The sequence below is a fragment of the Notolabrus celidotus genome, chromosome 20 (assembly GCF_009762535.1).
Source record: "Notolabrus celidotus isolate fNotCel1 chromosome 20, fNotCel1.pri, whole genome shotgun sequence".
NCBI classification, from domain to species: domain Eukaryota; kingdom Metazoa; phylum Chordata; class Actinopteri; order Labriformes; family Labridae; genus Notolabrus; species Notolabrus celidotus.
The window spans coordinates 20,928,553-20,942,426 of NC_048291.1; the positions used below are offsets into that span (position 1 = coordinate 20,928,553).

Consider the following 13,874-nt stretch of genomic DNA (forward strand, 5'->3'; position numbering starts at 1 on the left):
AATTTACTTAGTCTGGTAGTGGGAGCCATTTGTAATACACCAAGGTTTCCTTCCGGTAAGCAATATTAACCGTACACATTGTTTGTTTACTACACGTCTTCTTGCTTAATGACGAGTTTCCATTAAAAGCGTATGTTGGCTGTCTTCTTATCTGAGATTTCTGACCTATGTGGAAGCTTTAAGTTATTTTTTTAGCTATTGAAAACAGTTATATTTTTGAATTCCCCGCCGGAAGCACCGGGCAGCTGTTTGTACGTTAAATGTTTGTAATATCAGACCAGTGATGGAGGAGAAACGTGAGGACACCGTTCCAGGAGAAGTGTCTGTAAAAGACGAAGAGGTGGAAAAAGAGGACCTGACAGAGGTGGAAGGCCCTTACATGGAAGAAGAGGAGGATGAGGAGGCTCTTCCTCACTCCGAGATCCTGGATATTTTCGAGGAAGGACTTGCTCGACTTGTGCAGGATCCTTTGCTTTGTGATCTGCCAATCCAGGTTGGTTTGGCCTTTGCATAGTGCACTTTAAAAGCAGAGTCGATTAAATATCAAGAACATGTGCATCCAGAACATGTGCAGCACATGTACACATTTAGGTTGTTTTTATCTTACACATAGGGTGGCCTGCTTCAGGTTTTCCAGTGACTTCACTACAGCCTGGCTGCTTTCATTTGATCCACTGGATTGATATTCTCATCCTTAGTTTTATGAAGTCCCTACTCTTCACTGTGACGACAGGAATTGAAACGGTGCAATTAAAATCAGAGAATAAATTGGAGGCGAGATTTCATTTTCCAAGTTTCTGCAAAAGAAAAAGTTTTTATTTTTTATTTTAACGTGACAAATATTGATTTTTTTACATTCTACATTTTTTATTCTACTTAATGTAATTGGTTTTGGCTGAACCATCTACTTAATATTTTTGTTCTATTATTATTATAAAATTATTGTAAAGTTTGAAATTCAAATAATTTAATACATTTCGAGTTAATAAACCGTATTCATAATGATTTTTTTAAGTTATTCCTCTGTCTGGAAAAAAACACATTTGTTTTAATTTTTTGAAGTTTTACTTTTTTGCTTCTTCTCTTCCATGTTTAATTCAAATTTTGCACATCACATGTGAACGGGCGTCGTTTTGGAGGAGCTCTGAGGGAGGAGGGGAGGGGTTAGATGGAGTCATGAGGAAATGCTACATTCAAATTCATGCTAGTTTTCCGAGACTACCAACCCCAGCTTTAATTTGGAGTTTTTGTATTATCTAAAAAAAAGAAAGCGGGGTGTGGTTCTCATATAAGTCATTTATTGGTTTCTACTAGGGATGTACATTTTAAGCCATGAGATCCCTTTACTTAAAGGAAAGGCTCATGACATAATTGCGTTCACCTCCTTAATAGCCCGGCGTCTTATACTTCTTTCCTTCACCAGATGGATTACAGATGCCATGTATTTTCTTAAACTTGAAAAAATAAAATATACCTTAAATGGTTCCTTACACAATTTTAGTAAGACTTGGACCCCCTTTTTAAAATATTATGACAGCTTACAAGTCCCTCTAAATAAGAAATGAACAATAGCAGAGTAGAAGAATGGATGCCACTGTTTTTTTTTTTTTTTTTTTTTTTTTTTAATTTGATTTATTTATTTTCTCTTCCTTTTCCAACTTCTTGATTACTATTTTGTGTGTGTGTGTGTGTTTGTGTGTGTGTTTACTTATTATTTTTATTTACATTTTTTACTAATGAATTATCTTATTTCCCCTTTTGCTTACTTACACATTATGTAAAATCTGGGATGTGGGGTGGGAAGGGGTGGGATGGGATGGGACAGGGTGGAGCATGGAAGGGGAATGGCAACCTTAAATACTGCAGCAGCTGTTCTATGTTTTGGGGTTTTTTGTATGTGTTTACCAGCAATGTATGCTGCAAGAAAAATGTATCATGATTAAATCTATGGAAAACTCAAAAAAGTTAAAAGGGATGTACACTTTTAAGTATTTCCCATGATCGATTTTTGAAAATGTTAACGATCCATTATAGATTAATCAATTAAAAAAAACATTATTATTCTTATGTCAAAAACAAGGCCAAATACGATTTTACCCTAAATTATATTTTCTACAGCAACAACATGCATATAACTGACGGTATTGAATACGGGTCACTTGTTTAACACTGATTATCAACGATCAGGCTCAAAAATATTCTCAGCAGATATAGTCTTATAATGTGAAGACTCATAATACTAACCCTCACACACGCTTTTATATTCTCTTGTTTGCCTTATTGTTGTATCTTATTTTGGTGTCTAAATAAACAAATCTATTTAGATTAGAGTTATATAAAGATATTTTACTGCAGATCAGAGTATTTACTGGTATATAGATGAGGAGTGTTTGATTTTCTTGAGATCTGATCAATGTTTTTCTTTAGGTGACTCTGGAGGAGGTGAACTCTCAGATTGCGTTGGAGTATGGACAGGCCATGACTGTGAGGGTTCTGAAGGCAGATGGTGAAGTAATGCGTAAGAAATTAGATTCTTCTGATTAATTTTGAGGCATAACTAAAGTTAGGTATGCAGTGTGTGTGCTGTATGTCCTGTTGTTTGTTTACATCACTACACATTGTATTGATTTCATCACCATTCATTTTTCAACAAAAATAACATGTTTTATTGCTTACTTACTATAACTAAAAACTATTTAAAAAACATCTTCTCTCTATAGCCATCGTGGTCGTGCAGAATGCCACAGTCTTGGACCTGAAGAAGGCCATTCGCAGATTCATGGAGCTGAAACAACAACGTGAAGGCGGAGTGAAACATGTCGGCTGGTAAACACACTCAAAAACACAACAGCATTCAAGTTGTTTCAATATTAACAGCATGTTTGTTTCATTCTCACTGCTTGCTCTCTTGATTTCACAGGAGGTATGTGTGGAGAACGTATAGTTTAGTATTTCAGGGGGAAAAGGTGGAAGATGACAAGATGAGGCTGAAAGAGTGAGTGCATAGAAGAATCTCTTCCATGAGTTGTTGTGCTTGGTTTTAATCAGCACTGTTTGACACCCACCTATCTGTGTTTACTTTTGTTTATAGCTACGGCATTAGGAACAGAGATGAGGTGACGTTCATGAAGAGACTCCGGAAAAAGTGAAGTCACAGCTGACATATTCAGTGGGGAAATAAACCAGCTCTTACAGGCATGAAATAACTCTAAAGATGTCTATGAACCAGATTTATTACTCCACAAACTGAGCAGCATCTCAAAGAGGGTGCATGTATATACTGTAAAATATGTAGAGGTTTGTAACCTCTTGTTTGAATGCATCAGTGTAGTGATTGTATATAACTTTCTGCAAATATTAAAACTTTACATTTTTTTAATGATTTTTGTGTCTCTTTTCACTTTGAGCAGCATCATCCAACGTTTCCCCGAGAGCTCACTTAGAAACCTGATGATTTGAATATTTCCTGGTATAACTGCATAATAAGCCCTTGTTGATCTAGTTTGAGTATTATCTGTCGCGGATACACTTGGAGCAGTAGAGTGAAGCAGGTGATACACATTATTTTTTTATATAATAATCTTCTTTCATGTTGTTTAAATTAAAACTGAAGTTATTTTGATCTTTAAGTTTTGCTCTTAACTCTTTACAGTGTAGCAGTGAGTAGATTTACTGTTCTGTAGATATGTTTGCACTGAACGTCTGCTACCAGCGTGTGAATGGTTGAATGTGTCATGTTATTTATAACTCTTGAGTGATCGAAAGACTAAAAATGCTCTATGTCACTACAGACCATTTAACAATAACACTTTTTATTAGTGTCTTTTGGTCAGAACTCTTTTTTGAAACAAAAATGAATATCTTCTGATAAGTGCTAGAAAGCAATTTAGCCCCTTCTATATTCTAAGAAACTAATCAAAGTGTCAGGGAGGTTATTTATCCTTCGCAGTTACTTTAATAGAAGTGCTGGATTTGAAAAAAGGACCAGTGCCAAAAGTTCATTTATTTAATTTACCTGTGTCACACTTTTAGTTGGGATTTACATTTTTTAAATGCACTTTTAAATATTTTCTTGTTAACTGCTAAAAAAAAAAACATGGTTCAAACTTTGCATTTCTGTGTTAATGACAGGCTCAAATACAGTGGATATCAAAAGTCTACACACCCTTGTTAAAATGTCAGGTTTTGTGATGTAAATAATTGAGACCAAGATAAATCATGTCAGAACTTTTCCACCTTTAATGTGACCTATAACATGAACAATTCAATTGAAATAAAAATGGAAAAACTTTAGGGGGAAGAATAAGAAATAAATAACTAAAATTATGTGGTTGCATAAGTGTACACACCCTCTTAAAACCAGGTATGTGGCTGTGTTCAGAATTAACCAATCACATACAAACTCATGACAAATAGTAGTCAGTATACACCTGTCATAATTTAAAGTTACTTTGATTAATCCCAATAAAGATCAGCTGTTCAAGGAGGATTTTCCTGACATTTCATTAGTTGCATCTTACAGCAAAAGCCATGGTCTGCAGAGAGCTTCCAAAATGGCAGAGGGATCTCATTGTTGAAAAGTGTCAGCCAAGAGAAGGGTACAAACATTTTCGCAAGGCATTAGATATACCATGGACCACAGTGAAGACAGTCATCATGAAGTGGAGAAAATATGGTACAACAGTGACATTACAAAGAACTGGTCATCCCTCCAAAACTGATGAAAAGACGAGAAGAAAACTGGTCAGGGAGGCTTCCAAGAGTCCTACAACAACATTAAAGGAGCTGCAGGGATTTCTGACTAGTACTGGCTGTGTACTACATGTGGCAACATCTCTCGTATTCTTCATATGTTTCGGCTATGGGTAGGGTTGCAAGACGGAAGCCTGCACATCACATAAAGAACACCGTACCCACAGAGAAGCATTGTGGGGGCAGCATCATGCTTTGGGGCTGTTTTTCTTCAGCTGGAACCAGGGCCTTAGTCAAGGTGGAGGGAAGTATGATCAGTTACAAATACCAGTCAGTTTTTGCCCAAAACCTCCAGGCCTCCGTTAGAAAGCTGAAGATGAAGAGGAATTTCTCCGTTCAACATGACAACGAACCAAAGCATACATCCAAATCAACAAAAGCATGGATTCACCAAAAGAAGATTAAAGTTTTGGAACGGCCCAGCCAGAGCCCAGACCTGAATCCAGTTGAATATCTGTGGGGTGGTCTGAAGAGGGCTGTGCACAGGAGATGCTCTCACTATCTGATGGATTTGGAGCTTATTTGCAAAGAAGAGTGGGCATATATTGCCACGTCAAGATGTGCCATGCTAATAGACTCCCACAAAAAAAACGGAGTGCTGTAATGAAATCAAAAAATGCTTAGTTAAAGGGTGTATACACTTATGCAACAACATTATTCTAGTTTTTATTTTTATTCTTCCCCCTAAAAGATAAAAAAAATAAATCAATTGTATTGTTCATCTTATAGGTCACATTAAAGGAGGAAAATGTTCTGACATGATTTATCTTGGACTCAATTTTTTATATCACAAAACCTGGCATTTAAACACGGGTGTGTAGACTTTTGATATCCACTGTACACATTGGGTTAATTGATTGGATCTATGACACTTTTTTCTCCCCAAATGATTAAAGGGCTGGATGGAAGCATCGACCGTTCATAACAAGTTCTTAGTCTCAGTAACATCATTGATTCATTTCTAATGAAAGCTTCTGCAGCTTCATGATGGCAGGGGGCGTATTAGTTACGCTGACTCCAACTAGCTTTCAGTCAAAATGAACGCAGGCAGAGAGGTGGGGCTGAGGCAGGCTTTTGACCTCCTGACAAACAGCTGCTTCCAAGCGGCAACCTCAAGTGTTGAACAATGAAGCCAATACAGAACGATTAAAAGCTGCAGTTCCTTGAGTGTCCAAATGAGACTGGCTGCAAAAGCCAAGGAATACCTGCTAAAACCTGGTTTATATTTGTGTCGAATTGACGCTGTTGCCTACGTCTGGTTCTGCATGGCCCTGTTTCAACGCAGAAGCCTACGCATTGAGCTTGACGTGCATCTCCTCTAAAATGTTACTTTAAGTTGAAATGACGCAGAGCCTTTAAATTGGTCTGCTTGACAGTACAGTATTTCCTGCATTTACGGCATGCCCAGAATCGCTGTACACCTTATGTTCATTGGCCGTTCATTCCGTCTCCTCTGATGTCTCCTCCTCACAGTGTAGGGTCAACGTATACAGTGTAAACCAGGCATCAGCCCAATGGTGAAATGTCTGTCTAGCTAACTTTGCGATATAAACTGTGGGAGGCTGAATTTTTTTCAACTCATCTGTTTTGATTATACTAAGACTAAGAGTGCATAAATTGGGGGCATGGACTTTTTAATGGTTCTCTACCTGAAATATGTTTCCCTGTCATGTCTACGAACCCCCCCGAAAATTAAAAAATCCATTCTGCCCCTGTTCTGATTTCTCCACCTTTCTGTAAATGTGTGTGAAACGAGCCATTTCAGACTTCCGTGTTTTTGTTACGTCACAACAATATCCGGTCTGTAACGGAGTCAGAGCTTGAAGCTTGTTCAGCCCATAGACTGTATAAAATACAACTCAAATCCCCCCCGTTTTTCATTCCCTGCACACGTGTGCTAACAAGGAGCTTAGGAGGGAGGCATGCTAGTTGTAGGCTGTCTTAATAAACACAAAGTTCGGTTTTACTCCCCACGTCTGCAGATTTGAAGATCTAGTGGGTGATTTTTATTTTTCATGGAAAAGTGCTAGCGCTAGTTAGCATAGCCACATAGCTACATGTTCGTCGCTGTGTACCAAGACACACGTCGACATACTGATAAATAAAACAACAAGAAACATTAAATCTGTGACCAATCGTTCAGAAAGGTCCTGCTGCAGGCGCCTCTCCGTCAGGATCAGATTCTGGATCAGATTCAGAGGGTTGAAGTAACGCGACCTGTGAGCAGCCGTGTTGTTCAGCCAACATGTAAACATTAGATCAACGTGCCGGAGAGCCGAGGGCACATCCACTTCCTGAGGGGGCGTGGTCAGAGAGAAAACAGACAGTTCTGAGGAGGGCTGAAGAAGAGGGTTTTTCTGGCATGCCAAAATCTGATTTCAAAGTGTTTTTTGAGCATAAACTTTAAAGACATGTTTTGGGGACCTCTTAGACCAATATATATTGATGAAAAAAGCGTAATATGTCACCTTTAAGTGAACCACATCATTTGTCTTGGCTCAGAAAAGACAGCCGCCTCTTTCCACTCTCAAACAGCTCTTTATTGTACCATTTTGGCTTTTGGTATGAACTATGATTGATATGTGTGCATTTATTTCACTGAAACTATCAATTGTAATAATAATAAACAGTATCAGCCCCCCCCCAAAAAAGATTTGCCATGAATACTGTTCACTGACTGTGAAGCTTAAAGATTTAGAGCCCCCTCTGTTGACTGGCTGCAGTATAGGTCATAAACCCTGCCTCCCCATATCAGATGGAATGTATGTGAAACTTTAAAATCAAAAGACATCTCAATAAATTATATATTTTTTCAGACATGGTCATTATAGGTAGTTCTTAGTATGCGGATTCATGTCCAAGTGGTCTTGGGGGGGATGTGATATCAAGATTGACAGCTTTGTTTACAAATGTGGCTCCTGCACAAGAGTCATCGTACCTTCTGTTAGAGCCATATTTGTATCCATGTATTATGTATGGAATATTTATTGTAATTCCTTATTGCCACAGTAGGTGGCGGGTGTTATGGGAGGGTACAAGTAGAGGAAGAAAAAAATTCACCCTGTGTGCCGTTAGAGAAATTAGCTTTTCAGACAAAAGCCGTATTTTGAACCAGGCTGTAAACATCGTTATTATTGCTGCAAATATCGTCTTTTTTGAATTGCTGTTGATGTGGTTTCCGGTGTTTCTGCAGCCAGCCTCAACCGGTTGATCGATGAACTGTTTATAACGCTTCCACATGGGCTTCTTATTTTGAGACCGGAGGTTGCTTTTTTGTTAGCACTCAGAGGGGCGGTCCTTTGGCTTAAAACCTCATGATGGAGGGAGATCAAGACACATTATATAGTCAATGATAAAAACAATGGCTTCCCACTTTCATTTCAGGATCCACCATGACTTCTTCCAACTCCAGAGTGAAACAGATCTCTGAAGAGCTGAAACACATTTCCTTCAAGAAGCATCAGCTCATTGAAAAGAGAAAATTGCAGTGCATTCTTGAAGAGCTGAGGAGTCGTACTCAATTTGAACAAACGGGTAAAAAAAAGAAATCTCTGACAGCTTCTGAGACAGATATCTGCAACCAAAACACTTGAATTTAGTTAGCGTCCTTTGGGTCCAGAGAGTGTGGTGCTCTGATATGTATGACTGTACTTTCTATTCCAACCAGAGGAGGCAGCATCGAATCATAATGAGATATGCAGCATCGACGAAGAACTTAAAAAACTGACAGAGAGGAAGTCTGAGCTCCTAAAAAGCCTTGAAAACAATCTCGATGTTCAAGATAAGAATCATGACAAGAAAGGTGAGTCTGTGGCAAATCGTTACACTATCATACTTCATTTTTTTAAACACATTTTCTCTTTTTGGTAGACGTTAGTGTCCCCTCTGGTCCAGAGACTGATCCTAGCTCAAATATTTTCTTCATTGAATCTCCACCTACTTTCCCGGGTGAGTCAGTGATGCACAAACGCTCATTTTGCATTTTTTAGTGTGAGAGAAAGAACTGCGAGTGAGAAAGCCTTTAACCTTACCTGTGTTACATTCTTCTATCAATCCTCTATGTGCCTTATTTGGATTTGTAAAATCATTTGTGACACATTAGAAGTCTAATGGGAGAATTCTGTTCTTACAGCTCCTAAAGTGTATCTGGACTTGGACAACCTTCCTATGACTCCATGCAAGACTCAGTGTCCAGAGTGTTGTGAGTTTGTCGTGACTGAGACTTTCACCTCCATCAGCAGTATCACCTGGATGTTGTGCGTCATGACAGCTTGCCTAGGGTACGGCAGGGACATATTTGCATAGGAATTATTAACGGATCTTTATGGGGTTGTTTCTATTTGTGCTGCCATGGTTGCTTCCAGGTTTGTTGACTTTTCATTTCATGTCTGTTCCCTTTTTCTTTTTCTTTTTTTCTTCAGCGGCCTGGCGGGTTGTTGCCTCATTCCCTTCTGCCTCAAAAGTTTAAAATCCACCACACACAGATGTCCTCTGTGTCGAACATCAATTCAGACAGTCAAAAAGCTCTGAGGGAAAGCTGGAAAACTGGATAGCGTTGACTCACTGGTGAGGATGTACTTCAACAGATAGGCTCCCTCACTGAGTGACTCTGTTAGCGCTCACTGTCAATATGATCACTCCTCAGGACGCATAGATAATCAGTTTGTCCGTGTGCATTCACTCATAAATGAGACATATGTCAAAGGGAACATTTGTCACTGGGGCTAATACTATGCATGTCTATTAATGGGTATTTTATAATTCGAAGTCTGTATATGCAAATGTACCTTTCACTGAATTAAAAGAAACAAGTGTAATAATATCACACTACTTCAACCCTTTCACTCCCTGCACAAACTTTTACAAAACCACATTTTGAGTCACTTATCTTATTGATGTTAAATTCAATACAACATGATCACGCTACGTCTTTGCTTAAAAAATCCACCAGACGTCACTATTTCTTTAAGACTCTCTTCAACCAGGACATCCAAAATAAAAAATCTCTCTTTCCACATGAACTCTGCCTGACAAAGCATTCAAGTGTGAGAGGCGTGACTTAGCTGCATTATGTAACTTCTCCATCCATCTCCATCTCCATCTTCTTCTGCTTATCCGGGTCCGGGTCGCGGGGGCAGCAGTCTCAGCAGGGAAGCCCAGACACTCCTCTCCCCGACCACTTCCACCAGCCCTTCTGGGAGGATACCGAGGCGCTCCCAGGCCAGCTGAGAGACATAGTCTCGCCAGTCTCGTCCTGGGCCTTCCCCGTGGCCTCCTCCCAGTCGGACATGCCCGAAACACCTCCCCAGGGAGACGCCCGGGAGGCATCCTAACCAGATGCCCGAACCACCTCATCTGGCTCCTCTCGATCCGGAGGAGCAGCGGCTCTACTTTGAGCCTCTCCCGGATGTCTGAGCTCCTGACCCTATCTCTAAGGCTGAGCCCAGCCACCCTGCGGAGAAAGCTCATTTCGGCCGCTTGTATTCGCGATCTCGTTCTTTCGGTCACTACCCACAGCTCGTGACCATAGGTGAGGGTCGGAACGTAGATTGACCGGTAAATTGAGAGCTTTGCCTCATTATGTAACTTAACACATACAAAATAAACTTCTAAAGAGTCTTTTTATATATATATATATATATATATATATATATATATATATATATATATATTATATATATATATATATATATATTATATATATATATAAACGTCCTCTACCAAATGTTTGATGTGCCATTGAAGTAGGTAAAATGTCTCTTGTTTGCAACTTTCTTTTCAAACACATAAATACACTGCTCACTAAGGTCAAATCCTGTATTGGTTTTCTCTATCATAACAATCCTCCTTCACGCACTCTGCTAAACAGCTTCTGGTTAAGATGACAGTACTCCCAATTCTCGACTACAGTGACAGCCTACAGGTCTGCTTCTAACACTCCTCCTTCACAAACTGGATGCCATTTACCACGCTGCTATCAGTTTTGTCACTGGAGCCTCATTCACCACTCACCACTGTCACCTGTACTCTCAGCTGATCTGGCCTTCATCTAAAACCCTGTTATATCTAAACTAATCCAAATTCACATCAAAAACCATAGCCTGTGCTGTAGCCTTGTTTTTTTTATTCATTTATCATGCAACCTGTGTTGACTCTTTGCCCAGTAGGTCCTTATTGTAAATGAGAATTGGTTCTCAATTGACTTACTGGTAAAAAAAAAGGTAAAAAAATATATTTATATATAAATAAAGAAAAATAAACTGTGTTGAAATGAAAACCCCAAAATGTTAATAAATGTAATAAAATGTCAAAAATAAAAACAGTTGTTTATTTCTTATATAAAAAAAATGAATTTTATTTACTTATTTATTTTTGACAACACATGTTTGTATTTTGTCACTTTTAACATAAAACATTAATTGAGATTGAAATAAAAAAAATGTAATGTCTGTTCTGTAAAAACAAAAAATAAGCCAAAAAAACAACCAAACAAACAAACAAACAAACAAACAAACAAACAAACAAACAAAAAAACTTACCATTCGTCACTTTCAGTGGCACAAAAGTAGAAAAAATGCCCCAAAAATATGTACATAACTTTTTACTTGGTGTCAAGTAAGCATGTCAACATTCAGTTTTCTGTTTAGGTTTTAAAGATTTTTTCACAGATTTTTTCCACAAAAGCCAACTTAAAGCCTTTTCTTTTATAGTTTTCAAAGAGTAATTAATAAACAGGGGATGGCTGTAAGCCGGATGTGCAATCCCAACTGATCTCTGTATTCATAAGATGACTCCCACATTTAAAGGTAATATTTGGCATATAAAAATATGCCAAATATGGCATACAAGTCAAGCAACAATGTGTTTTAACCATAGACTGTAAATAAATACATATACAGTCTATGGTTTTAACAGCCTAAAATGACAGTGTTTCCTCCTCCGTACTCTCTTTAAAGCCCTCCAAACAAAAGGTTTTAACATATTAAGCTTGCCAGTGGTGAAACTTCAGTCGTCCATGCTATGAAAGACCAAAATAATATATTAGAGTACTAAAGTCAAAGAGACAAATTATCTTGGAATCAGGTGTTGGCAGTCAGGGGGGAGATACATCCAAGAGTGGAGGAGTAATCAGAACACAAAGTTCTGAAGGGAGACATTAAGAAAAAAAGGAGGAGGAGAAATAAGCTCAGACACTCAGGGTGATTGTTCCACAAGAACTTGGCTTTGTTGGACAAGGCCTCCCAGCTCACTAACGACTTCTTAAATCTGTGGATAGACAGGAGCCCTCCACATAATGACCCTGAAGTAATACGTGGTTTCTTTATTGGAGGTTAAACCACTGAAGTCTTTAAAAGTCAGAGCTCATAATAGCATGATGAGATGTCAGGATGTAGGGGAACGGGACACAATTTTGCAGACTGAGAGAGGGATTCTGAAAGTTATCCCACAGGAATAACTGCTACTATCTCAAGTCATGAAAAAGGAAAAGAAGACAAAAATAATGAGCTAGAAATAACCAAAACAAAGCTTGGGTAAGGCAAAATAAAGCACCGCTGCAGAGAAGCTGACCAGGAAGCAAACTCTCAGGGAGACCCTGGAGAAACTCATTTAGGAATCACAGAGATAGAACAAGGGGCTTAAAGGGTGAACTAAATAGGCCCAGCAGCAACCCACTCCCGTACTACAGAAACTGGAGACGGCTATCCCTCACTATCTCTGAAGGTGAGACTATGAGTCAGCACGGAGCACTGACACTCCCAGGTATATATAAGCTACTCACACCTGGGCTCAATCAGGACCAATCAGCCTCACATACACCTGAATCTGCTCTGGGACGATTCCCCCATACTCAGAGAGGAGCCAGAGTGAGAGCCCATCACAATGATGGGATTAGGAATAAACTATATTCAGGATTATAAGCACCAGAAATGAGCAGAGGCCTCAATCAGGGCTGTAGACTTTGACTTTATGCTTCATTTACATTCTGACAGGAAGCATAAAAAATGACCACAGTGAGTTTTACAAATATTCAATCAACATGGAGTTAAGATAGTAAGAAATGCAAAGGATAACATACAGAAGCAGACAGTGTTTTCCTGGTTATTATTGTGCATTAACACATCCTGCTGCATCATGCTGTGCAGGATGGACGTTTTGTCTCTGAGTTTGATCTTCAGACAGATGTCAATGTGCTGGTTATACTTAAAGTGCCCAGCAGATGGCACTATAATACAAATCAACTGCACTTCATCACAGTTGTTTAATGTTGAAGTAATTAATTATCAATTAAAGGCAGCTGTTAACACTGATGGATTTGTTTTTTTTGTGTCTATGTTTGTTGTTATACTGCACAGAGATTGTGTTCTGGTATTTTTGATATTCCAGTTTCCTGTATTTGTGCGTCTGTATTTGTATACACTGATGAGACTTTTGTTTCAGTCTGGATGTCTTGATGGTGATTGTCTGTTCTTGAGTTAAAGCACATTCATTAAGTCACAGAGTTTTCTACCTTACTCTGTACTTTTTTCTTTTTCACGGGTGGGTGTCTTGTGGGCCATTTTCTTTGTTTGAGTGGATAAACTGTACTACTGATTTACAATTTCAGATCTTTGATCTATTGTCACATTTCATTCTTTGATTATTTAGTCTTTTAGACCCTTAATGTCCATTTAACAGTAATTTCTTAATTCAATATTTGGATACAAATTGGATTGCTTCTTTTGTTTAAGTAACCTTCTTTGTAACTCTTCTTAAGGAGGCATCTGTTATTTAATGTATTAGTTTATTGACTCAGACGTTATTCTCATCTTCCTCTTGATCCCGCAGACTCTCTATTGGCTTTGGGTGAATTGAGTTAGCTGGCTAGTCAAGCACAGTAATATCCCAGTCAGTATCCCCTATGGTGATAGTTGTGGCGATGCGGGCAGGTGCTAAGTCCCGCTGGGAAAGAAAATCAGTATCTCCATAAAGCTTGTGAAAGCATGAAGTGCCCTTAATTCTCATGGAATGGTATATGGCTGTGGACTTGATAAAACACAGTGGACCAACACAAGCAGATGACATCTTCATAGAGTGCAGAGACTTCACACTGAACCTCAAACACCTCTGAGTTTGATGATTCT

The 13,874-nt window shown here is 38.7% G+C and overlaps 2 protein-coding genes across 3 annotated transcripts; both read left to right on the forward strand.

Annotated features, from left to right (window-relative positions):
- The first annotated feature begins 64 nt into the window (after positions 1–64).
- Positions 65–3,382, forward strand: snrnp25 (small nuclear ribonucleoprotein 25). The gene is made up of 5 exons (XM_034711597.1): positions 65–493; positions 2,428–2,518; positions 2,721–2,826; positions 2,921–2,995; positions 3,092–3,382. The coding sequence occupies exons 1-5, from the start codon at positions 284–286 to the stop codon at positions 3,147–3,149; spliced, it is 540 nt and encodes a 179-aa protein (XP_034567488.1). The 5' UTR covers positions 65–283; the 3' UTR covers positions 3,150–3,382.
- Positions 3,383–6,953: 3,571 nt separating this feature from the next.
- LOC117832453 (cell death-inducing p53-target protein 1-like) lies at positions 6,954–9,521 on the forward strand. 2 transcript variants are annotated; one of them, XM_034711593.1, is made up of 6 exons: positions 6,954–6,971; positions 8,137–8,286; positions 8,420–8,554; positions 8,623–8,700; positions 8,885–9,032; positions 9,174–9,521. In XM_034711593.1, the coding sequence occupies exons 2-6, from the start codon at positions 8,145–8,147 to the stop codon at positions 9,280–9,282; spliced, it is 612 nt and encodes a 203-aa protein (XP_034567484.1). In that variant the 5' UTR covers positions 6,954–6,971; positions 8,137–8,144; the 3' UTR covers positions 9,283–9,521. The 2 variants fall into 2 exon arrangements, with proteins under 2 accessions (XP_034567484.1, XP_034567483.1); XM_034711592.1 differs by lacking the exon at positions 6,954–6,971 and having other exon boundaries at positions 8,122–8,286.
- Positions 9,522–13,874: the final 4,353 nt, after the last annotated feature.